At 46.1% G+C, this 25,795-nt stretch overlaps 2 protein-coding genes across 6 annotated transcripts in view; one reads left to right on the forward strand and one right to left on the reverse strand.

Moving 5' to 3' along the window:
* Positions 1–13,376, forward strand: LOC143000499 (neurocalcin-delta B). 2 transcript variants are annotated; one of them, XM_076149839.1, is made up of 4 exons: positions 1–193; positions 8,423–8,838; positions 9,986–10,091; positions 10,246–13,376. In XM_076149839.1, exons 2-4 carry the CDS (start codon positions 8,461–8,463, stop codon positions 10,338–10,340), a joined length of 579 nt encoding a protein of 192 aa, XP_076005954.1. In that variant the 5' UTR covers positions 1–193; positions 8,423–8,460; the 3' UTR covers positions 10,341–13,376. The 2 variants fall into 2 exon arrangements, with proteins under 2 accessions (XP_076005954.1, XP_076005955.1); XM_076149840.1 differs by lacking the exon at positions 1–193 and adding an exon at positions 4,312–7,785.
* grhl2b (grainyhead-like transcription factor 2b) overlaps positions 12,608–25,795 on the reverse strand; it is a 13,491-nt gene continuing 303 nt past the window's right edge. Inside the window, exons 1-16 of one of the 4 annotated variants that reach the window (XM_076149835.1) lie at positions 25,531–25,795; positions 23,987–24,176; positions 23,831–23,898; positions 23,079–23,454; positions 22,563–22,621; positions 22,305–22,461; positions 22,036–22,147; positions 19,684–19,778; positions 17,568–17,726; positions 16,652–16,709; positions 16,270–16,409; positions 15,972–16,009; positions 15,741–15,832; positions 15,077–15,162; positions 14,076–14,140; positions 12,608–13,893 (exon numbers count right to left, since the gene is read on the reverse strand). The exon at positions 25,531–25,795 is cut by the window's right edge and continues 117 nt beyond it. In XM_076149835.1, coding sequence (XP_076005950.1) covers positions 13,779–13,893; positions 14,076–14,140; positions 15,077–15,162; positions 15,741–15,832; positions 15,972–16,009; positions 16,270–16,409; positions 16,652–16,709; positions 17,568–17,726; positions 19,684–19,778; positions 22,036–22,147; positions 22,305–22,461; positions 22,563–22,621; positions 23,079–23,454; positions 23,831–23,898; positions 23,987–24,176; positions 25,531–25,610 — 1,890 coding nt within the window. In that variant the 5' untranslated portion in view covers positions 25,611–25,795 and the 3' untranslated portion in view covers positions 12,608–13,778. Of the gene's footprint in view, positions 13,894–14,075; positions 14,141–15,076; positions 15,163–15,740; positions 15,833–15,971; positions 16,010–16,269; positions 16,410–16,651; positions 16,710–17,567; positions 17,727–19,683; positions 19,779–22,035; positions 22,148–22,304; positions 22,462–22,562; positions 22,622–23,066; positions 23,455–23,830; positions 23,899–23,986; positions 24,177–25,530 lie in introns of all 4 variants that reach the window. The other 3 variants (XM_076149834.1, XM_076149836.1, XM_076149837.1) reach the window with 3 other exon arrangements.

The following is a 25,795-nucleotide window of genomic DNA, read 5'->3' on the forward strand; positions in this document are numbered from 1 at the left end:
AGGGCTAAGCGGGGTGCGTGCGGCAGCAGCTGAGGGAAAAGCAGCCGGAGTTTGGACGAGAAAGCAGCTCCTGTCCTCCTCCCGCTACCTGTTGCCAAGCCGTGAGCGACTTTGCTACTCTTTCCTCACCGAGGCGAGGTAATGGACTATTAAAGCGACTCCTAACAACCTTCCACGGCAACTTAAAAGCGAGGTGAGTCAACGAGAAACGGGATTCGGCGTATTCCTGTTTCCTCTCTACTTTGTTTCCAGCTCAGGTGTGTAAGTTTCTGTCAGTTATTCCCGGTGACTTCCTGGCGCCGGGCTGCGGTGTTAATACACCACGAACACAACTTTACACGCCGTTTTGACGTTTCCTCCTAAAGGATCAAGCGTTGTAATCGGATGAGTCCTGTGCTGCTGCTGAGTGAGCCGCAGAGGAGCAGAGGAGCTGTTGTCTCTGCGCTCCCCATATTTACTTGTGAAAACAGGAAGTGACTCTCTCTGTATTAACCCACAAACATGCAATAAAAGGGGGGGAGATCTCATTTCAGCAGATTTTCATCACTCAGTCCGAGGATTAAAGCTTTTTACTGCTGGATTAATGTTTGTGTGCGTGTGTGTGTGTGTCAGCCATAATGCATACAGTGTGTAATAGCAGCATAATGGCACCGGGGTTTGTTTACATTGACAGATGGGGCACTTGTACATTATGTCTCAACCCATTCACTGACCAAGGACAGAGCGTTAGAATCAGGGCTGTAACTAACATTTATGATGCATTATGGATCAGAACACTGCTGTCTGAGAGCAGAGGTTCACTTTTTAATTCATCCTGTTAAAGTATGCACATATTCTGACCTTTATTCACGCTTGTATAGGTCAAAGAAAATGCCAAATATAGTCTTATTTGTGTGTGAATGTTGATTTTAATAGAGATATGCTGTGTAGTTGTGACGTGAACTCTTAAAATCTCCCTCTTATCAAGTTTATCTTTGTCTGTAATTGAGTGCCGGAAGTCAGCAAACACTTTCTAAAACAAGTCAACATGTGTAGGACCTTTCTTGAAAGTGTGTGTGCGTGTCTTCATTCTGAAACTAAACACGATCAGGCAGATTGTCGCTTCACTGCCACGCAAAGCACCCTGTGATTTTGCTTATAATAGAGCTTTAAGTGTAGAATTTAATTGGATTATTCGTTAACAAAGTGATAAATGCCCATGTTGTGATTTCTATGAATTGAGACGAATCTATGAGAGGAGAAACTCAAATTATACTGAAGAAAAAGCAGCAAACGTTCACATCTGATGAGCAGATAACAGTGAGTATTTGATAATCATGGTGGAATGTGGTTTTGATGTAGAGGAAAGGGAAGTCAAACAATCCTGAACAATGCACAGACGTTTGAGGCTTCACAAGATTGAAACATGCGCCTTTCAGAGTTTCTTGAAGTGGTTTGTAGAGATACTTTTACACTGAATTCCTTTTGGATTGTTGAGGGATGTAAACAACACTCTTGTCACGGTGAAGCGTCCACAGGCAAAGACAGTAGACGCAGAGAGGGAAATGTAAACGCTACAGTGATTAACTCCTGACACACACGCACACACACTCGCACACAGGCACTGAAATGACATCTGGGATGAGTATCCAGAACATTTCCACTAAGCCAAAACCAAAGTCCGGCTCTGCCTCCTCTAATTTCAGGCCTGCCTCTCACGGCTGCATGTAAACCCAGAGACCTAAGGGAGATGCTGAGACCCGGGTGGAGTCTGTAGATAATAGCCCCCTTGGTGTCAGCAGCATCCCTCCAAACACTTCAAGATGCTGAAACGCTGTCAAATGTCTGCTAAATTTGTACAGGGGCTCTATTTTCTGCTGCGTGGGAGCGTTGCGGGCTTGTTTTGGGCCAGACCGACCGGCCGACCGACCGGCGTGGCAGCGTCCCCTGTAGTTAGACCCGTCTGGGGCCGCTTTGGTGCTCTTTAGAACTGAAACGTCAGAGGAAGAGGAGGGCGGGTTGATTTGAAAGCGAGGAGATGAGTGAAGCAAGTGATAGAGGGAGGGGTCAGGAGAGAGCTTAAAGGCCAGTGATGCAGTGATGGAGGATAATGTTGAGGGTGGAGAGCTGCAGGACTCTGACGGGGGTGGAAGTTACTCTGTCATCCTGCAGATCGACGTGTCCATCTTGAAGTCTCTCTTCAGCTTTTGTCCTCGCAGCAACGGCGTTTTAGTGCAAAGTAAACAACCATCTCCTCGTGCAATCAGTGACAGTTTGGTGCGAGAGTGTGTTTGTGTGTTTGTGAGAGTGGCTGCTTGTGTGTGTCAGCGTCTGTCTCCCGGCTCTGCTCGCCTTGTTGCAGTTGCTCTCTCCTCACTCGTTTCCTTCTCCGTGTGCTGCAGTGTGAGCAGGGTTGTCCAAAGTATCGATGTAGAAATTTGAAACGACACCAATATTAATATTCCACAGTGTCGATTCTACAGACTACATGAGAGGCGCGTTCAGGGTCACAAGTATTTACAGTTTTTACCGTTATTTGCATGTATTATCATTAGATGTTTGGACTAGCAAGAGTCTAACATATTCATCTTGAAAACAGAGCAACATTTCTGTTTCCTTAAGACATTTGAGTACCAGCTGTGTCCCAAGTATTTACCTTAATTTGTACAGATTCCACTGATGTCATTAGAACTGACCGATGGAGGAAGTACTGTCATAACACAGGCTTGAGGAATTGTGGGAATGAGGAATGTCGTGGTTTTTAAACATTAGACAAATGTCAGGGGAAGTTCTGCTATTTCAGGCTCTTTTTGCTATGACAGGTCGTGATTTAGGAGGGACTCGACCTTAAACCCGAGTTTGATCTGTAACTCCGTCTCGGGGCGAAATCATGCGACCGGCCTTCCCATAAATCCTAAACAAGCGTTCGCACCGGAATGCCGTTGTCGCGTTGGTGCTAATGAAAAGAGAGTTATAGATAGATGTCTGCTGCGGCGTGGAGGATGTGACGGTGGAGACGCAGTCAGGATCTCAATTTGACTTTATTTACACTTTTGTTTGACTGATGTTCCTGTTTTCAAGGCAAACCGATGACTGGTAGGTAACAGGCCTAGTTTGCTATCATAACCTCGTTTCAATTTGGTCTCTTGAAGTGACAGGAAGCAGAACAAACCGACTCCGGGCGGTGGAGAGGCGTCTTCCCCTTAGTCTGGTACAGCTCGGACCCACACTGGACCGGCGCAGACCTCAAATATACTAAATGACACAGGAGATAAAGTTGCAGTCAAGACATTCAGGGAGGCACGGCGTAGTGAACAGCAGCAGTCACGGTACCTGTAACATGAGTGCGGGGTGATCTGGGAGCTATGCCGCCACGCAGAACACTCTGATGTGTGTGTGAGTGAGTGTGTGAGCCCCACCAGACTCAATCGCAAAGGAGATTATACATATGTGAGAAACCAACCACAACGCCGTCGACGTACGAGTGTTTTCCTCTATTTGTGCCTCTGTTTCACCGGAGAGACAGACGCCTTAATGTGGAATTGCACTGGTGTTGACAATAAAGGTAACCGTTTAACAATGATGTCATGATTATAGTGTAAGCTGACATTCAGAGGTGGTTAAAAGTAGAGTCGCATAGCCTCCAGATTCCCTTTTTAGAGTATTGAAATCCAATACTGGATCCCCAAAGGTCAGTTGACGAGATAAGAAGAGATTTGAGGTTGAGGTTCTGTTTTGGGGAATCTTCAGTGTCGTTGGAGGCTAAAAAAAGACCCTGACTTTCAACTGGAGGCTTGTAAAGGCACCATCATCAAAGTCTAAAGTGTCACTAGGATTTCTCTCGTGTCAGTAGAAATGTAGGGGTTTGCCTGCCGTCCAAGCCGTGTCTCCTGTCTCCTAAATGTCTCTGGTGTTGATGTTCCCAAAGAGGTACGACATTTAAAGACGCCACATGTTGACAACACGTCTTCATACGACAAACTAGCCCCGTCACTTTCGTGTCTTTATGTTCAATAAAACCCTACAGCAGGCGTCTGTGCTGCCAGCTGAACTCCGGCCAACATTCGTTCCTGCTGCTCCGTCCCTTCGACGCCAAAAACCAACTGGAGTGAAATCGTCTGGAAAATCAACCAAAATTCACTTAATATCTTTTGCCAGCGTTTCCTTACAGACATAATAACAACACAAACATTTACCCCACACTTTATTAGACATACTACCTGTACAATACAACACAAACTCTCACTCTACGCCGACGATGTTCAGCTTTTGCTCTTTAAAACTTAAAGTAACAGACACCGATTTATGTGGTTTTTTTTGACTTCTCAACGTCAACAAATCCGGAAGCGTCACAAAGTATCCTGAGTTCTGTCCGTTAGTTTCTCACAGCTCAGGCCAGTTTGATGAAGTCCTCTTGTCTTGTCCGGGCACTGATTGAGAAATAGTGATTTGGTTTGTGACCAGCGTGTGGATATCAGGTTGCAGGTCTGCTAGTCGCCTGTCTGTTGGGTCATGAATGGCTGCCCTCAGTTTGGACCCCAGGCACAGATGGATCCTGTTGCGTTGTGAATGTTTTCATTCATAATGACGCTCGCACAGAAACCCGTCTGTCTGGGCTTTGACCCGTCCGTCTTTCACTATGGCTTGTCCTCTGTCTGTCCCTCACCCCGCCCTGCCCTCACCCCCCCTCCGGCTCTGCTTTGCCGTCTCTGGTCTGGGATTATCCGTGGCAGTCGTTGGGCTAAGATGTACCTGCAGGTTATAAATGGAGACTTCTGCCTCTTATGTAAGTGAGCCACAAGATGTTCTGGGATTGTGAGCTGCGTGGACGACCTGTGACTTGATCCGGCAAAGAACGAGTCGACTAGTAAAGTGTTAACCTATAGAGTTAGATGTAGAGTTTGTTGTTTGCTTTTGGGGGAAAATGTTGTGTATTCAGTCACACGAGGAAACAGGGATGTGATTAGTTTTTATAGTTTCTTTAATTAGATGCAAAGGAGCTTAAGATAAGAAATACTCTTTCTGTCTTCCTTCAATTATGTTGTAGTAAATCTCACCTACTTCAGTCTAACATGTGCACCAAACACACAGTTCTCTGCTATTTTTAACAGTAAATCAGTGACTCGTGTTGCTCTTGGTTCGTAGCCAGTATGATACCATGGGACTCGTTGTTGGTTTGGAGAGTTAAATTTGGCTCAAGGCGTGTAGCCGCTGATGTTAGAGTCAGTCCACAGCCTGATAGCTCCACAGGCTGAGCTCAGTCACTCTCAGAGACGTCCTCAGGAACACACGGGGGACAAGAGAGTGGACATCAGTCACCTGTCCTGACCTGAGGAGATTGTCAGCTGTACACAGCGACTTTGGCTCAACCACGCAAACTACCTGCTGGTCAAAGCCGCGGTTATGTAACAGCGCCGTCGCTGGTCCTCCCAACAGCAGGTAAGAGCCTTAAAGGTTAATTGTGGGCTGGGATCTCGGAGCCTAAAAGTCCCAGAAATAGCCGCGGTCTTAGGCTGTTCTGGTCTCTCGTCCCAACATGGCATCCTTTAAAATGTACATAAACCCTTTGATTGGATCATCGACTGTACCTGCATGAAACGCAGAGTGAGAGAGAATCGGAGCAATGAAGATGGCGATGATGGGGAAACACAGACTTGGGCTTCACTTGTGAAAGGAGAGATACAATTCAATACAGAGACAATAAACCAGATCGGTAGTATTGATACAGTACAGAGTCAGAGATCGATGCACGTTGAAGAACGATGCTTCTGTTAATAAGGTCGACACTAAACTAAGATGAGGCGTCGATTGGTGAATTTGCTATGAGGAAAAGTGAGAGTAGAGTTCGGAACCTGCATCAAACATCAAATCATCTTCATAAGACAGAATATTGGAATTCATGTGGTGTTTTTGTACGGCTGTGCTAACCTCCCCTCACTGATTTAGAGGGATGGAGGGAGAGAAACACTTTGATCGGCTCTGTCCTCTAACACTTAACATCCCGGGGAGGAAAACAAACGCCTGTGATCCAAACGCACTGCGTAACGCCTTAAAGCCCGAGCCCCTTTACGCTCAACAGATTTGATTTAATTTGATTTATCACGCAGAGCCCTCGTGCCCAAAGAAACAATGGCGAATATACCTCGGTTGCATGGCAACACGGCCCGGATAAACGCAGAAAACCTTCACAATCCATTAAGCAATTTAAATGCAGAGTGCAGACAATGCGGCCATCCCAGGCTGCAGTGTGCCTGTCAGCGCGTCAGACAAAGAGTGGGTTTGTGAATGAAATGAGTGAGCGTCAGGCTGACGCGGGCCGACCGGATGACTCAGGCCAGCGTGCCAGTTTGTACAGCGAGTTGGTGATTATGATTATGGAAATGAGCAAAAGTTAGAAGTTCTTATTTCCCCAGTCCGATGCGTTTCCGCTCCTCCCCTCCTTTCTGTGTCCGATTTGAAGACGAACACAATGAAACGGCCACTTTCATTTGTTTGCATTTCCTCTTTGATCTCCATCCATACAGGCCGCACCTGCAGTATCTACGCCCACACACACACGCACACCATCTAACCAGGTGCTCTGCCATTTTGTGATCACCGCTCTTAAAGCTTTGGACATTTTGAACTCTGACCTGTTCGTGTTCAGATCCTGTCAGGTTTGATTCTCTCATTCAGAGATGGACGGCTGCTTTCCTCTCGCTCGTCTCTCTGAACTCAAACAGACTAATACTTCCATATTACAGATCAGCTGTGCCCAGGTGGACCCCCACTGTGTGTGTGTGTACCGATGTGCATTGTTCCAAATGTGCAAACAGGTGTTAATCTCCTCCTATTCATGGCGCTCCAGCATTCGCTCGGCGGCAGAATGGAGCCACAGTTGACAGCGGGGGAACTCATTAGACTTTGGCAGAGGCCATTGTTTACTCTGAGTTAATGAAAAGGATTATAGCCGCTTATGTACCCAGTTAGCAGTCTGTTAGTTGTCACCCGCCCGTGTTTACAAGCACTCAGCGCTCAGATTGCTCGTCTGTACTGCGATTAAGGAGAATATTCATTTACAGTTGCATAATCAACATGATATTGAACCGTCTCTAAAGAACGATGCATAACCTAAAAGGTATTTCACTTCAAATGACTCGTGTTTGTTTGGATCTGTTCCCTCTTCCCTCAGACCGACTAATCAAAGTGAGAGTCTGTACGGTTTTGTTTAAGACGTAGGTGAATACAAAGTTTCCTATGGAGATGCAAAGTGTCACTCGGGCTTAATGAGGCCTCGAGTTGAATTTGGTGATCTGTCCCTCGTGTGTGTGTGTGTGTGTGTGTGTGTGTGTGTGTGTGTGTGTGTGTGTGTGTGTGTGTGTGTGTGTGTGTGTGTGTGTGTGTGTGTGTGTGTGTGTGTGTGTGTGTGTGTGTGTGTGTGTGTGTGTGTGTGTGTGTGTGTGTGTGTGTGTGTGTGTGTGTGTGTGTGTGTGTGTGTGTGTGAGTGTGAGACAGGCCCGTTCTCCCCTCGGGCTGTCCGTCCTGTGCTTTGCTCTGACCTGACCTGACGTTGCCGATTTGATCTGCCGTTATCCTCAGCTAAGCTCAGAACAGCTTCCCTCACTCTTTAGCCCGGAGAGGTCTGATGGGGAAAAACTGTTAAGCACATTAGCCGTGCCGCTGAGTCGTGTTCCTCGCAAGGCTCCTGTTTCACTTTCAGCCCTGCACTCCGTCAGTACAGAGGGGCGATTCTCTTCTGCGATACAACGGCAATGGATCCGCTCGCCGTTTGTCAGACCTGTGGAGACGTTTGACTGACGTGCCTCGGTAAGCGTCTCTTTTGTTTTTCTACCCAAACTCCTGCTCCACACAAAAGGCTCTTCTTCGTCGTCATCCAAACTCAAACGAGGTCATCAGCCTCATTCTCCTTTATCCATGCGGAGGATGTTGTGAGTGTGAGTCGAGCTTAAAGCATTACCGATCCCGCAGGAAGTTCAAGTTGCATCTGCAGCGGTGCACACACAGACGAATCAGCCGCAGCAGTGTGTGTGTGTGTGTGTTGTGGGTGCGGTTGTGCGTCTGTGGTGGTTTTCGCACTGTGAAAACATTCGGTGGTCTCGCATTGCAGGTGCATCAGAGATTCGACGTGCTTCTGCTGGTGTTGATCTTATCACTCTCTCTCTCTCTCTCTCTCTCACTCTCACTCTCACCAAGCACAAGACTGTCTGTCTGTCTGCTGCAGGAGGGAATGAATCGGAACATCCATCTCAATGATTAGAGTTAAAGTAATAAAGTAATCAATTAGAAAGAAAGAAGAAAGAAAGTCAAGTAAAAATGCCTGTGAGGATTTCATATCGTATAGTTAACTTGCATCGTCTGAGTGTTAGCAGCTTATGACATCATTCCATGTTCTCCCTTCATACTCACACGCGACCTCTCCATCTTTCTTCTTCTCTGTCCGCAGTATAAGCAAGCGCCTCCCTCACACCGCCAGCAGCAACCATGGGCAAACAGAACAGCAAGCTCCGTCCGGACGTCATGCAAGACCTGGTGGACAACACGGACTTCACCGAGCACGAGATCACCGAGTGGTACAAGGGCTTCCTGCGGGACTGCCCCAGCGGCGCCCTCTCCATGGAGGAGTTCAAGAAGATCTACGCCAACTTCTTCCCTTACGGCGACGCCTCCAAGTTCGCCGAGCACGTCTTCCGCACGTTCGACGCCAACGGAGACGGCACCATCGACTTCAGGGAGTTCATCATCGCCCTGAGCGTGACCTCCCGAGGCCGCCTGGACCAGAAGCTCAAGTGGGCCTTCAGCATGTACGACCTGGACGGGAACGGCTACATCAGCAGAGCGGAGATGCTGGAGATCGTAACGGTGGGTCCGGGTGGGACACGGGCTGGCCTTTGTGTGTCTGTGTGTGTTCGTGTTTGTTCCTTGTTCTTTCTCTAAGCCGTGAAGACTCTCCGCTCTCTCCTAAAGGCCCCGTTCAGTTGGCCATCACACGCCATCACAGTCTTGTTATCTGCTCCTAAAAGTGCAGCAGCGTTTTGCGCAGCCATCCACACCAGCTGTTACATCATACATCCATCTGCTCGCTGCGTTCTGCACCATTTGACTGCCCACAGCGGGAGAGCAGCCGTGGTGTAATTTTATCCGCCTCTTGAGTTAGACTCACTGTGTAGCAGCGAGCGCCTCACACACCTCATGCTGTCCCCCGTATTGACTCAGCATCGCGCCGGGCGACGGTGCAATCTAAGAAAGAGATCGCCTTCGTTTCCACTTCAGCTCTGCCGGGCCTCCTCGCAAAACACCATAAACACACACCAAACACACACACACACACAGAGGCACCCAGCAATCGCATAAGCCCATTGCGTGTGCGTGTGTGTGTGAGAGAGAGAGAGAGAGAGAGATGTTTTGATCCTTTGATCCATCGTTTTAATTTATCGATTGTAATTATCAGACATTTGCTTGTTACACACACACACATTTGAAGCTTTCTGGAGTCGGTTTGAGCACTGGAGCACTTTCTTTAATAGTTTTGCTGAAATCCTCATTACATCCCTGACCTGAGCGCTCTGTGATTCATGTTAACGTCTCGCTAGCGACTCCTACTGATGGGAGCCTAATTTGCGTTCGTTCTCATTTCGTCCGCTCCTCCACACACTCCACTGGCGCTCACAGATTCATCTCTCTCACGCCAGAGACCGCCGGCAGCAAGACCTTTGCTCGTCTTCCGTTCCTGCTCCCCAGTCTGCCCGGAAATCCGTGCAGCCAGCAGAGCCGAGGCTAAAATGAAAGCGATTCTTCCTCCTAAGCGCAGACACGGGGATCATTAGTCTGTATATCTCACTGGATCCTTCTCTGTTCCCGCACACGGCTCGTCTCATATAAGACTGAACAATCTAATGTTCGTGAAGGAGATAACGTAAAAAAAACAAACATTTATTCTCGTGTCTGTACTCTGGATTGATCTCTCTCTCGCTCTCTCTCTCTCTCTGTCCGTTTGTTGTGTCTCCAGGCCATTTACAAGATGGTCTCCTCGGTAATGAAGATGCCTGAAGACGAGTCCACGCCTGAGAAACGCACAGACAAGATCTTCAGGCAGATGGATACAAATCGAGACGGTGAGACCGAGCAGCCGGAGCAGACGCTTCGTAAACCTTCACACTGATCATCGATTGCGACAACAAGTCGATTGAATCTACGCGCAATCATCCGGTGCAGCTAATGGAGCGGATCAGTGTCATTAAGCTGTGAACTCTCTTCTTCTCCTCTCAGGTAAACTGTCGCTGGAGGAGTTTGTGGAGGGAGCGAAGAACGACCCGTCCATCGTGCGGCTGCTCCAGTGCGACCCGAGCAGCGCCGGGCAGTAATCAGTGAACTTTCCCCCCGACGCAAAGTTTGATTAACCCCAACTCATTTTCAGCTCTCACCCAGCCGACCCGTCTGCGTTTGTGGATATTACATCGTGTTTGAGTTATGGAGGCACATGCAGTTAGACACACACACACACACACACACGTATGCTACACATACCAAAGTCCAACACACATACACACACATGCTCTCTCACACAGCCACACTAGTACAGCACACACTGTACATGTGCCTCTATGCACTGTCAACGCCACAACACGGGTCTCTCTCACACACACATGCACACATGCTACTAACGCAACACGAAGGACTCAAAACCCATCAAAGACTTTTGTTCAACACTGCGTCGAAGCTGCGGAGACGCTCGGTTCATCCTCCGCAGATATGAGCCCAATCCAGGCTCGCTGTTTCTTTTTGTCTTCTTTTACTTGCGATGTATTTTATTTTGAAAGCATCATTCCCAAATGAAAGGGAATCGTGCTGGTTTGTTGTGGCGGTACGACAGTAGAAAGGTCTTCATTAAGTATTGGAATATTGCAGTCTGACTCCACGTTAACACTGGATGATATGAAGTATGTGAGCGTCTGGCTGCGTACAGTGCGGACGAGTAAGCAGGAGATCTGGGAAATGTAGTTTTTAAAGCGTTAGAAGAGTTTTTACAAGAAAATTTGGGAGGAACGTTACACCAAACTCAGTGACTCGGATTGGAAAAATGAAGGGGAATATTTTAAATAGGGAATGCAAAAAGTGACTTTTTATGCCGAGTTCTGTGTCCACACACACACACACACACACACACACACACACACACACACACACACACACACACACCCACCTTACCAACCGATACACAAACTTGACATATATGCATACAAACCTGAGCTGTGATTCTCTCTGCAACTGTGGTTTTAAAGAGTATATGAGCAAAAAAAAAAAGACGTAGATGTTGTGAATATATAGTATGTACTTATATATTCTTTTACTCTGTGATAACGTTGTGGGGATTTACCGCAACTGAAGAAACTCACTTTAAAGTTTTGACATATAAATTATCGGAATGTGATGCATTTTATTTTCTTTAACTCGATGAAAACGATATGGAAGTGTACAGTATATTCACACATATTTATGCTAGAGGTGGTAAAAAGCAGGATGACCACATATTTCTATGCATTAAGCTCTGAATATCCACGGCTACACGTGTGTAGCCTGTTTTTCCCTTTTTAGAGCAGGAAAGTAGCTGCGATTCTTACGAGTCCGAACCCACGACATTGTTCCCCGTGTCCCGTTCATGACATTGATGCTGTGCTGTGTGTCTGTGTGTAAACAGCCTATGCTTCTCCGTGTGGCGTACACATTGTGAAAGTGCAACAGTAGCGTCTGCAAATCAATTTGTGTTTCCACAAATGTCCTGAATGTGCACTTTTTTTGTTTTCATAGTGGCCGCGAGCACTGAGGTACAAATACAGACGGACCTGTGTGTCACTGTGATTATGCAGATCTGTGTGTGTGATTCATGTCTTTGGAAGTTCTCAGTCGTCCAGGTTACATCTAGCAGGAGTAAGTCAACACGTCTGTCCTGGGTTTTGTTTGGCCGGACTCATTCAAGTGGGCAGTAAGGTGACGTTCACACCTTGGCCAACTCGTCATTGTTCTGTACTCAAAGGCCAAGTGTCTGCTTTGAAAAGCTGTGGGGGGAAAAAAAGCTGTAAAACTTTTAACATATTTATATTATAGTGTAATTTTTTTAATCTTTGTTTTGGGGAAGAGATCAAGTCCTTCCAAATTTGTTAAGTCACAAATAAAGGGTGACAAAGTCTTTTATTGTTGAATCAAGTATGAAGTCTTCACATCTATGAGTTGGGTCCAGGTCGAGTCTTAAGTCTCGCCTCAGGCCCGGTGACTCACTGGTCCCTACCTCATGTGACCCACAGTGACCTGGCCCGAGGTGTGAACGTTTGCTTGCTGCCGACCGCTGATTTAGAACTAAAGCCACTTGAATGATTGAATAAACAGTAAATCCAGGTATCTTGAGCTACGCCTGTTAGACGTGTCCTGTTCCTGCGCAGTGACTGGGAGCTAAAGTGATTTTTAACTGACAATCTCGACAGATGTTTAAGTTCAGAAGCACTGCAGTTGTTGCAGAGAACAGCAGCGTCTCCAAAAAAGGGCGACTCCTGAAACATCGTCCTGTTGTCCTCCCTGCTGTACACCTCAGTGCTGCCTGTCGCTGCTGGAACAAAGATAGTTTTTTTGGGGGGGGGGGGGGGGGAATATGGAACATCTGTGAAGTTTTCTGAGCTTTGCACATTTCAAGTAGCCGAACGGGAGCTCCAGTCCCACATTTCACTCAATAGCATCTTGTGGTCAAGTGCCAAATATAGACTAATAAAGGAAAACACAGTATTGTATCCATTTATACTGTACGATTGTTATCTGTCGAACAAAAAAAGCTTTGTCACTGTATCATTTTGTAGATTTTGTATTGTTACTTGCATTATGTGTTCTGTGTAGGACGTCCATTTTGTTATTCAAATAAAGACAAAATGGTGAAATGACAAGTGTTGTCACAAACAACAATTGACGGATTCTTTAACATACATCATCATTCCAAAGATGGTACCTCCATGTTCACATTTTTATTAAATTTTCATCACAGCCAATCACAGGAGACCTAAATAAGAACCACGTCACCCTTCAGGAGACATGTCGTGATTGATGAATATCTCCCGTAAGGTCCTACAAACATTTACACTTTGCAGGCAATTTGTTGTCATGTCAATGTTAGAAAATGGTAAGTACATTCAAAGAGGGTGGCTTCCTTTGATGCAAATCTGAGAAAAGCCAATGAAATGTAAAGTACTTGAGATAATATGCTAAAGAAATGCAAAACATTGTCATTAAAAACAATTAATAAATAATACAACTAATAATAGCAGGCATGCAAAGGAACTGCTAAATGACTGAGGACCGACTACGTTAAGCTGCAGCTAATATGTGGGCATCAGGTTTGTCATGATACTGCAACTGATGTGTTTGGCAAAAACACAAATCTGTACACAAGAATAAAAGTACAAATTCTTTTATACAATAAAAATATTAATTAGAAGTCGGGATGGATCGGCGCTCCATCGCTTCACCACACGACAAAGACGACAACGCAACAGGAAAGCGATGAAGAATTTAACTGTCCAAAGTTTGGCTTTCTTTCCTATCATCCTTCTGGACAGTAAATGCATCTCGTTTCGTAGCCTGACAGCATCGTCGTGCGACCCTCGTTACGTTTGATTCCATCAGACGCCACCATCGGACTGTCTCTACTGTCAGTCAGCTTATGGGCCAATTATTAGCAGCCTGCCGGGCTTCAGCCAACCGGCAGTCACAGCGTCTCTTTAAACTTAATCTGCAGTCCTTCAAACTCAGCCAGCCAGCCGTCAGATCTCCGTCAGCGTGATCTTGTAGGCGTCCGCGTAGCTCTCGATGTTGAGGATAAACGTGTCTTCGTTGGAGTAATGCTCAATAATGTTGTCGTCCATGTTCACCAGAATCCTAACACGAAACATACAAGAGGAGATTTTTAGGCGGCAACATTCATGTTAATCATCTTTTTATTCTAACCGGCTTGAACAAAACAAGGAAAACACACTTATCCAGAATGAATCATCCATCAATCATTTAATCTACTTTCAGACAGGAGCTTTAAAGCAAGTAAGCAAGATTTGTACACTCACCCTTTTTTACTTTTTTTGTACACTTTGGCTATCCTCTCTGGTGGCATTGCGTATTTCTCAGAAATCTACAAATAAGGAAACAAATGGGGAGAAAGACAGAAACATTAGCACGGTGGAAGAAGTACCAAGTCTCATATGTACTTGAAGCTAAAGAGCTAATACCCAAGTATCCACAGCAAAGAGCCATCAATAATTACCCCTGTCAGTGTTAAATTATTGATGCATTGACATTTATCAGTACTGCATCGTGACTGGGAAAGAATATACTGAGGGGAAGTTTAATTATGGCTTTTTTTAAGGGTTTCATTGTGTGTTCTGTTTGTTAGCCAGGCTGGCGCTAGGGAAAAAGCTAGTTTCAGGGCGGCTAACACCTGCTGCAGCACATTTGCCTTGGGTCATTATTTGTATGTGATGTTTATTCTGTTTTCACACAGGGTTAGCTTCAGGAATCACAGCAGTTTGTGCTGTTTGCTCAAGCAAAACACTGATTGCTAACTAGCTAGCTGGGGTGTACAGGAGCAGGCGGGGAGGCCATTCTGGGCCGCCAGGAGTCACTCAGTGTGTTTACATTCATTTGTTTTCCTTGAAATGTATGGAAAACATTTTTGTCTCTGAGTAAAACTTGCTGACTTCATTTCATGTCCATTTATTCATTCAAACATTACAAAACTCTACTTCAGAAAATGTATTTAACCATGACCAGATGCGGCATTTCCCAGATTTTAAATGAATTACATCAGATATCAAACTTGGTTGACTCAGTTGCTTTGCTGATTCTAGAAACTGAGCCCAGGTGGAAGTCGTTTCCACTGATCAACCTTGAGCTGCTTCTGCTGATACTGAAGTCCAGCTGTGGTCAATTCAGTTGATTGGACCTGATTTGCACAGGAAGGCAGCTTGTCTACATGTGGAGCTACAGTTCTCTGTCGACCGTGGTGATCGCCCCTGACTACAGTCCTCCAAGTTCTCTGTCACATTGAAAACCCACGACATCTACTCACAGCGTCCATCAGTCCTCTGAGTGTTGGAGACTTCAGCATCAGAGCGTCAAACACTTCATCGGCCTCCTTCCTCACGTACAGCAGCACTGCAGAGACACACACGGAATGAACTAGTGTTACACAAGTGTTTTCGTAATGATGATTAAATATCAAATGGATGAATATGTTTTCGATTGATGGACAAATCAATTTAATTTTTCAGCAGGATTTATAATGCTGCCAATGATGAATTTAGCACAAATCTAATGGCATTTTAATACATTTAAGTTTTGGCATTTCTGGGTAAGAGGCTTGATGGAGGGACTCTTCTGTGTAAGGACAGTAACAAGTCTCCTTCATATTTCTCAGCGCTACAATGCCACTCAGTGGACAGTCTGGGATTTGGTCTTTATTTCAGGGAACCTGGAAGTCCCGATAATCGTCCACTTTTGCTTGTTTTGTTTGTTTCAGTTTACAGAGATGATTTTAGACCTGGTAATATGGACTAATATTCACCTCCAAGTAGTAGAACATGAGTGGACAGAAAAAAAGTGGGATTTCTCACTCAACCAGGCTTAGTTCAGGCTTACCGTCAGAAAGATCTGGGCTAATTCTTGTGTTGGTTGACAGTTTAATAACGGATAACAGAAGGGAAAAGGCAGATGTGCTGTTGGTGTTCACGAACCTCTCTTGTGTGTTTCCTCTTTGATCTGTTTATGAGGCGACGGGCACAAATCCTCATCTGACGGCCTGAACATTCTCTTCACCAGCACGCTCCTGATACATACACACACACACACAGACTCAATGTATGTTTGCATACGTGTGCGTCCGGACCTCTTTTCATTTGCATACTTTTTTATTTGTGTGAATTGATGTAAATGAAAATGTAAACATCCTGTGGTTGCACACTCACCCTTCTCGTTCGATCTCCTCTGTGTTAAAGGTGAAGACCTGAAAATGACAGGAACAATAGAAAAGATCTGAATTCTCATTTCAGTGATGATGGCAATTCTGCGGTTAACACAACCAAAACAATTCAAATGTTGTGATCCAGAAACTGGAATAGAAATGAAGTGGTCAGGTCTCTCAGAAGCTGGACTCAGATTTCAGTTTCAGTCAGCAGATAGGAAACAGGCTTTGTCACTTGATGTTTATGGAAACAAATGAGGAGGAGGAGGAGTAGGAGGAAGACAACGGCGGAGGGACTCTACCTGTCCAGCTCTCTGCAGGTTCCCAAAGTGGACGTCGGGGATGAAGAGGACAGGCTGAGCCTCCAGGTCCGTCATGGTCTTGAAATAGGTGGTGTCTGACTTTTTAGGCGCAGTGATCACACCTACACCTCCATCCTTCCCTGCACACCCACGATAAAGGACATTTCAAACAGAAGAACAAATAAATCAAACTTTCATTTCCACCATTACAGGCGTTCGGGAGCTTTTTATCCGACGTGCTATTTTGTCACACACAAGACCCCAGGAACAATGATGAATTAGACACGTTTCTCTCATCGCCCTCTGGATCTCTCATTGTCTCTGACTGTGACGATAAAAAATGTGGAAATGGAAACAAAATGATTTCTCATGCTGCTCAAACCTTTTGACTTCTTGCGGAATAGTTTTCTCTCCTCGTCCCTTATCTTCCTCTCCGCTCCCTGAGGATAGGGACAAAGATTGCAAACATCAGTCAGTGGAAAACGGAACAAGATTCCAATGAACACGCCGCTCCCCTGGCGGCGTGGGCGATAAATAACTGCATTTTTTTCCACTACTGGATCTAAAAGTAAACGAAAAAATCAAATCTAAGTCTGACAATAAATCTCAAGATCACTTGATTATAAATAAATGAATATGAGCCACATGTTCAATATATATGCCACAATTCAGGGCTGATTGATAAGTTCTGAGTCTGATTTTACATCTGAAATGCACTAATTTGCTGTAATCTTTGTAATATCCTGGTTTTCCATTTTGTATAGCGCCCCCTACTGGTACAATCTGATTTGGCAGTGGATCTAAGTTACTCTGTGGTTCCACCCACTGCAATAGTCTTACAGACGGATGCTCTCACCTCTTGCCAAACCGGGAAAGTTATTTAGCTGGAACCTGTTTGGCATCAGGTGATGATGTCATATCACCTCTGTAGGAAGTAAAGGACGTCGGTGGAACAGAGATCAAAACTCTCCAGTATCTTGAGCGGAAAGCGTGTCGTCTTGGAGGAAGATTATGTGAAGCAATAAACAACAGCACCACCTGTGAATTACAGCCTTCTATGGTAGACTCAGAACTTATCAATCAACCCTCAGTCATTCAGACGGCACACTGTGCAGGTGAGACCACTAGAGGGAGAACTGAAGTCATGATTTCACTCCCGCCCTCAGGTGCTCAGCATGCTGCATCTGACGACGCCTCATTTCGGAAAAGCTCTGACACACTCACACCCTTTTTTGCCCTGAAGACTTAGAGGAAATGATGTCACCACTGAGACATAGTGACGTCACGGCGGCGCTCACCTTGTCGCAGAAGACCTTGATCTGCGAGAACGCCCTGTGCAGCGGCTTGTTGCTGCGGTTGTTGTAGCTGTAGGTGTCGATCTGGATCATCAGAGGAAGACCCTTCACCCCCTTCTGAGAGGAGAAGTCTGTGCTCAGACAGTTGACTGTGATGAAGATCTGCCGAGAACGTGACACAGACAGCATGAATGTGACGCCACAGCAAAACAAAAAGTTGATACTACCTTCCCTTTTGTGTTTGAGATTTTTTAAACGCAACACTTTTTCCATTAACGTGTTCTTTCTCTATTTTACTTTAAAACAACACGTCTCAACTCTGCACCAGATCATTCTTTACACTCAGACACTGGAGAGCAGCGAGGGAGACACAGGAAATTGACTTTCGACAACTGGACTCGCTCTGAAACATAAATAACACTCCACCGAAGTGAAACATCACTTCAGATAGCAGTTTGCGCCCTCAAAACAGTCGCGTCTCGATGAATCCTCAGTACAAGAGCAGTGCCTGTCAAGAAAATAAGCCGCAGCCCCATTCAGGTCTGTCCAGACACACAGAGCATCCTAGAGCATCCGGTGCAGCATCTTTCATAACTACCAAGGGACATTTCATGAGGTTTGATTTCTCTCAAATATCCAAAACGTTGAATTAACTAAGTCACGTTCCATCAATCCTCCCTGTTTGGTTTGTTGTTCAGCTTTTAATTTGCTTATTTTGGAATTTCCTGTAGCGTGTTGTGTTTCTGCATTTCTTGTTCCTCTCCCCTCTGACCCACATCACCGCCTGTCTTTGGGTTTTGTTGTGGAATATTAATGCGCTCGGCGATAGCAGACGAGGAGGTTGGTCATTAACTCCGACCATAAAAACTCTATTAGCCGCAGCAGCCACGGGGGAAACCTCATTTAAGTGTCTCCCACCCTGTCACACACACACACACACACACACACCCCGTCCCCACCGCTCCCCACCGCACATAAATATCTGCTGCTTACCACTTTAAGGCTCAGACTTTAGTGTTGAGCACGCTAAATGCACTTGCTGAGGAATGTGTCTGTTCCTTGTTTTACCTTTGTCATGAAAATTCTACATCTTACATATTCTATTTGTTTAACAAGGACCTGTTCTATAGTTTATAGTACAGAGTTTGAAGAGGAGAGCGGGTATATGCATATGTAGAGTAAGCAAGAGAGGGAGAGGAGGGGGGAGATAGAGGGAGAAAGGAGGGGAGGAAGGGAGAGTGAGATAGAGGGATGGATAGAGGGAGGGAGAGAGAGGGAGAATGGAGGGGAGGGAGAGAGAGAGAGGTAGAGAGAGAGAGAGGGAGAGGGAGAGGGAGAGGGAGAGAGAGAGAGAGAGAGAGAGAGAGAGAGAGAGAGAGAGAGAGTCAATATTGGCTGAGAGAAGTGTGCTTGGGTTTCCTCCAGCAACGTCTTTGTCCCCAGGCTGCTATTACAATAAAAAAGCCAAATACAACACAACCACTCACACACACACACACACACACACACACACACACACTGGCACACAGACACACACACACAGAGCCACTCGCATTCACACAGAAATGAGGGCAAAACAAACAACAGAGGGTGGGGACGGGATCGGTGCTTGTTGGCCCTTGGGGGCCTCCCGAGTTCAAATAGTGACGGGGCTCCATGTAAGGAGTGGCAACAAAGGAGAGGGCTCCACGCACAAAGAGGACAAACAGAGGAAAAGTACACACCGACCCTTCCACAACTTAGCCCATCGCTTTTTATGACACACACTCACTCAAACACTCACTCACTCACACACACACTCGGTGGCTGCAGACTGCTGCTTGCCGCCGGCGTTCAGTCTCTCTGATCCCGACTGAACTCGTCCCTTCATCCTGTTTGTGATATCTGCAGGCGAGTCGTGTTTGCATCCTTAATAGCTTCTAATGTGACGAGCCAGCGTGTTTGTTTGCCAACATCTGAATCAGCTCAAAAAAAAAAAACCGGATCCGCCGCTTTTACATGACAACACGCCTCCAGCCAGAGTAAACACACAAGTCCGGTTTCGGGGGAAAAGTAAAGTGACAATTCCTTTTTTGTAGTTTTAATTCCCGCCAAACCGCACACCGCCTGCCGCTCTCACCTTGGCCTCCTCGTTGACGTCCCAGGTGAAGGAGATGGCGTTGTAGGCGATCTCCTCGATGTTGCCTATGGTGTTGAAGCTCTCTTTGTAGTCAGCTGTGAGGGGGAAAAACCACAATGGAGTTACTTTACCTGCATTTTCCCCATCAATACCTGTTATATTCAAACCCCCCCACTGCCGCCTCCTCCCCTTCAGCAGCTACACGCTATTAATGGCCGAGATAAGCAATCGACTGGCACGCTTCAATTTTACAAGATAAAACCTTATCTGCTCAAGCAAACAACCTTCAAAGGCAGCAGGAGGCAGCAGGAGGGAGCAGGAGCCTCACAGAGACGTATTAAAACAGTCAGACGAGCACACTGGCTGCAGACTGTTGACCTGAGTGACGGCGAGAGAAGACACTTCCACAGTAACCGGTCAGGTGCACCGGCATGCTGTGGGAGCGGCTCCCATCGGCACCCGTGGGCCCGGGACACAGAGCCGGAATGTTCCCTTTGGATCTCTGCGTACGTCGATGTATTTGTGTTAAATTGTGCTTTAAGTATGTATAGATGATTAAATTGCTACTTCAAAAAATCTCTCTTTGTCCTTATTGGCTTTTCTGTGATTGATTTCTTCCTGTTGGAATGGATCAATCAATCATTTTTGGATCAATCACCAAAGTGGGAAAAGTGAAGACACAAGTTTCTATGACAACCAAACCCTAAACCGGCTGGTTCACCCTCTCCGAACGAGGGTGCAGTAATGTATTGAACTTCTACCCGTTGGGAGTGCCGCCCAGTCTCCACAGTGACCTTTGACCTCCTCCATCATCTTAATCCCCTCCCGTTGATGCTTCCTGGATGGTTAGCAGGTGCAGAGAGCCACCGGGCAGGCAGCAGCATGCAGCTCTGTTAGCTTCCCCCGTTAAATAAACCCATTCAAATGATCCCGCTCTGCGATGCGGCCCTGGGGCACACACACACACACACACACACACACTTGCCTCTGAAATAAAGGGCAGTTTGTTATTTGACCTATAGGACTGCTGAGTGGACTCCACCCCCACCACCTTAATGCAGAGTCTCCCTCTCTTGCTTACACACACACACACACACAAGACATAAATGATGAACTCACACACCAGCAGCAGTCAAATACCAGGATGGAACAGGTGACTCGTACATCACTTGTGTTTGCACATGAGGTGTGCCGACATGAGAACTATGTCTGTGTGTGTCCGTGTGTGGCTGTGTTAGTCTGTGTGTGTCTGTGTCTGTGTGTGTGTGTACTTCAGCTCATTTATGAATGATGAATTTCAACTGATGGCAACTCATTTAGTTAATCAAGTGTCACAAGTATTGATGGAAGTGTGTGTGTGTGTGTGTGTGTGTGTGTGTGTGTGTGTGTGTGTGAGACACTTTGACCCAAACATTTCCAAATAGTTCCCATCAGACTGACACACACTCACACACTCACACAGACTCATTACACTGGCAAATCCCAGGGAGTCATGCAGGCAGAGATAACAGACTTCCTCATATCACCATCCTCATCATCTCAGCTGCCAGAAACACTGTTTGTCCACAAACCATACCGCGACTCCCGTTGATATTTGACGGCAAAAGAACAGAAACGTTTCACTTTAAAATACCTGTGTGTGTGTGTGTGTTTGTGTGTGTGAGCTATGTGTGATTTGATGAATTAAAGAGCTAATTGGGTAGGAATTTCTTTCAACAGACCAACCGAGACAACAGTGTGGCTAGCATTCCTATCCCTGTCCCAACAAGCTGTGTGTCTGTGTGTGTGTGTATGGGGCACGTTGGGTGTGTGTGTCAATGTGTGTGTGAATGTATGTGAGTGTATCTCCCATCTCTACCCCATGTCCTCATACCTGGTGTAGCTCTGCTCAGTAAACAAGCCCGAGCTTGTCAAAAACAAACCGCCCACGAGCTTCTCACACACACACACACACACACACACACATACTCATTGAATGTGGTCTGATAAAAAAAGGCCCCCGTTCAAAACTCAGACAGACAAAAGGTCAGAACCTTCTCCCTGCACAGATATGAGAGGTCAACCTCGCCACGCTGCATCTGCATGCTGTGCTACCTGCATCAGGTACACACACACACACACACTGGACGTCTGCGGGCAGCTGGACCCCCTTAGGCGAGCGGACGGGGCGGGGGCGGGCGTGTTTATTGGCAGAGCACATTCCAGCATCGGAGGCCCAATACCATAAATCTGTCATCGCCTTTTACTTTGTGCACGTTTGATTCATTCATCTGATAGTTGGAGAATTTCCTATCGTTCATCTGCAAACACACGTAAAAAAAAACCAGAGGAAGGAGCGGCGGCAAACCTCACCGATGTCGAGGACTCTCTGCTTGGCCGTGTGCTGCCGGGAGTGCCAGTACTTCCAGTATTTCAGCTGTTCGTCCCGGTTCTTGTCCTCGCTGAACACCACCATGATCACACTCTGAGGGACACCAACACACACACACACACACACACACAACATGAGTCTGACATAATCCTGCAGGTTTTGGCTGCATACTCTGTCACTTTAAGGCCAAGTAGTAATTCATAAAAACCTAATAGATACTAGCAGAAGGAGGGCGTGACCACGTGCTCACCCGGACTTTGCTGATGGGGTGACGGAGGCGTTTGTTGGCGCTCAGCTCGTTCAGCGTCACGGCGTAGAACTGGCCCTTGTTCAGATAGGTCATCGGCCCCTCGCCCTGCTTCTGACGCAGCGAGCGGGTGGCGTCCAACGTGTACTGGAAGCTGTCACTGTCACATACACATACACACACACACAATAACGTTGAGGGAGTGTGGGATTTCATTATTTTCGACTTATTTCTTTGATGGGTGTGCGATGGCAGACTCACACTCCTTCCTGGTGGAATAAGAAGTTATCTGTAGCCAGAGAGGAAGGTGTGTCGTACTTCTGAAAGCAGACAATGCAGAGGAAGAGGAAATGATTGTGTTGCGTTTCATTTCAGGCTGAGGGGAACTAAACCGCAAACACATCAGCCTCAACTCTCATTAGTTACAATTAAGGCAAACATTCCATTATGCTGTATCCATGGATTGATACATCAGACCTGTATGTTGGTATCTTGGTCTGTTACTCAGTATGTGCTTTGATTTTTGTGGCGTACAGTTTTTGATTTACTGCCTTTTATCACAGTATGATCAAAGTTAAGAGTGTTATAAAGAGCTGGAATCTGGAATCATCACAGAACACAGATCCATGGAACCCGGAAGTTGTTGAATTCAAATTAGATCTTATTTGATTTCCCCCCAAAAAATAGCTCGATTTTCTTACAGTATCGCTTAAATGTGGACTTTTCCTGTAATATGGCAGCATGTTTGGTTGCATCTCTGCTCACCTCTCTGCTCACCTCTCTCTCCTCCTCATACGGGCTGTCAGGCGGGCTGTGCTGGTCGTCCTTCACGTAGGAGCTGTGACTGACCGTGGTCACCTCGTACGGACTCTGTTCGTAGATCACCCGCGCCGACTCCTCTCCTTCCACTCCCACTCGGTAGTGAAGCCCCGTCCCCGCCATGAAGACAGGCGCGTACACCTCCGCCTTCACCATGGCAACGGCAGGGGCTCCTCCATCCACTGACCCCGCCGCTCCTGTCTGACCCCCATACTGCTCCCGCTTGCTCTCCAGGTGCTCGGTGTTGAGAGATAGGTTGACGGGGACGGATTTGAGGACCTGAACGTGGTTGTCCACCGTCTCCGCCTCACTGTGGTTGCTCGGTAACGACGACCTGACGAAACATAATTACCATATTAGAATTTCTGATGTATCGAGTTTTGATTTGGACGACTTGTTTGACGTATTTTGCATTTGAATTTCCTAAACTCTATCAAGAAACAGGAAACAAATTGTCTCGTTCACACCTTTTAAAAAAATGTGATGACATTTGTTTGTTGTTCTTAAAAACAGTAGAGATTGCGTATCATATACTTAAGCTTCAATGTAACTTGAGCGATGTGTGCTGATGTAATTTCACACGCCCGCCAGTGAATCTTCGTCTCTTTTGTCAGCCTCTCTGCCTGTGTGTGTGTGTGCGTGTGTGTGTGTGTGTGTGTGTGTGTGATCATTCCAAGTCTCATTCTCTCTTCTCTCAAACACACACTGACCTCTTCTCCTGTTCCTCTGTAATTTCAACAACTTTGGTCGCTGGCAGGAGCCTCTTTTCTTTCGGCACCTGAACACAAAACAACAAGGAAATGAGTGGAGAGCGCGGTGACATCACCTGGACTGATTGTAGCGCGGTTACGGTTACGGTTAGGGACCTTGTAGTAGTCGTAGAGGAGGCCCAGGGCGTTGGCGCTGTCCTCATCCCCATTGATGCTCATCATGGCCTTGGTGGCGGCGGTCAGCGGGTTCTCCAGGTACGACCTCCATGCTTCGTCCTCGCTGGTGTAGGCTCGCCGCACTGCAGGGAAGGAGCTCTCGTTGGGCACCACCACCACCACACGCTTACTGGAAAACAAACGCACCTTTTATTAACAAATACCAAACACACAGGCTGAACAAACTGTATAAGAAAAGATAGATATGTCATTGAAACATGTTAGAAATGTCGGTTGTCACTTAAGTTTCCCGCGCCTGTGTGTGTTTCTGTGTGTGTGTGTGTGTGTGTGTTGTGTGTGGGAGGGGGCGTTTCTCTGTAATCTGTGGGCCCACTTAAGTCGAGATCACAGACCAGTTAAACACACGGTGTTGTCATAACATCTCTTTGAACTGAGCCAATCCAGAGGAGAGGCTCTGAATGTGAAAACGTAAAGAATGGCTCTTATCAGCAAAAATGTCACACCTTCGTGAAAACATAACTGGCTGATGATAAAACACACACACAGATTATACACACAGTCAAAGAAATTGGTCATAATGTTGTAGTATCGTACAAGATTCTTAAGACCTAACAAACCAAATGATCTCCAGCTTCATGCATTCAGTCACTCTCCTTAACTCTCCTTTGTTTATCTTTGAAAACAATACAATGCATCCAATTAACATACCAATAAAATGGATTACAATGGATTTGTTTTTGTAATTGACACTAATGACCCTCCTGTCCGCCAATATGTGATGTCACGCTGGTGCAAATCTAAGTAGAAACCGTACCAAGAGGCTGATGTTGCTGCACATCTGCTCTTCACATTCAAGTCTCCCGTCTGCTTTTATTCTGTTTCACACATTCAGCTCTCATACGCATTCAACCCACAAAGGTAGATACCTGCGCTGACAACAAACCAACCTCCTTCATTCTCTTCCCTTTATTGCTCTGAAATAAAGCCCCAAATCAAATGGTTGACGTTTATAAACTTCTGCATGGAGGCAGCGAAGAATGCAGGAGCGGGAGAGAGCGAAAAAAGGCCACAGGCAAAGACACGCAGGTGATATTTATAGTTTGCACAACAACCTCACTCTGGTGGATTTTGACTACATATTACCACAGTGTCTCATAATAGTGGTAGTTACACCTGCTGTTTGGCCTGCAGCACTGATGCAGGATGCAGCAAGACTCAACAATCTGCTTACAAGCCCCCAGAAACACTACATGATCAACTGTAACTGCACCTTTGTTAAGTAATAATAATAATAATACTGTATGGATCCTGGATTATTATACTTGACAAATATTTACATACATAAACAAACACCATCAGATGCTCTGTAATAGTTTTAATAATGTGCTATGTCTGCTTGTTATCTCCAATACGACCATAAAAGCTTTGGAAAAATCATCCTATAACATTAAATTAGAATAAAACGTGTTTCTGTGTCTGTACTAAAGCGTGAATAAAGTTTCTAGAGTTACAAAACTTTGTACCAGCACAGGCCGAGGATCCTCTCTCTTAATTTAAACACATCAACCAGCTCTGTGTGCTCCAAAATATGAAAAGGTGCCATCGAGCGTGGTGTTTAAAGTGCATATTGGATCCATTCTTGCACTTTGGAAGCACTTTTCCCATCAGTCGAAAATGGCGAATTGAGCTCTAACGAAATCCACGGCGACAAGTTTGCCTGTCACACTTTGCTGCAGGCCTGAGAGTCAAATCATCATTATTACAATCAAACAGAAGCAAAAAAATAAT

This window comes from Genypterus blacodes, unplaced genomic scaffold (assembly GCF_046128005.1).
Source record: "Genypterus blacodes isolate CSIRO-AG114 ecotype Tasmania unplaced genomic scaffold, CSIRO-AGI_Gbla_v1 ptg000048l_1, whole genome shotgun sequence".
Lineage (NCBI taxonomy): Eukaryota > Metazoa > Chordata > Actinopteri > Ophidiiformes > Ophidiidae > Genypterus > Genypterus blacodes.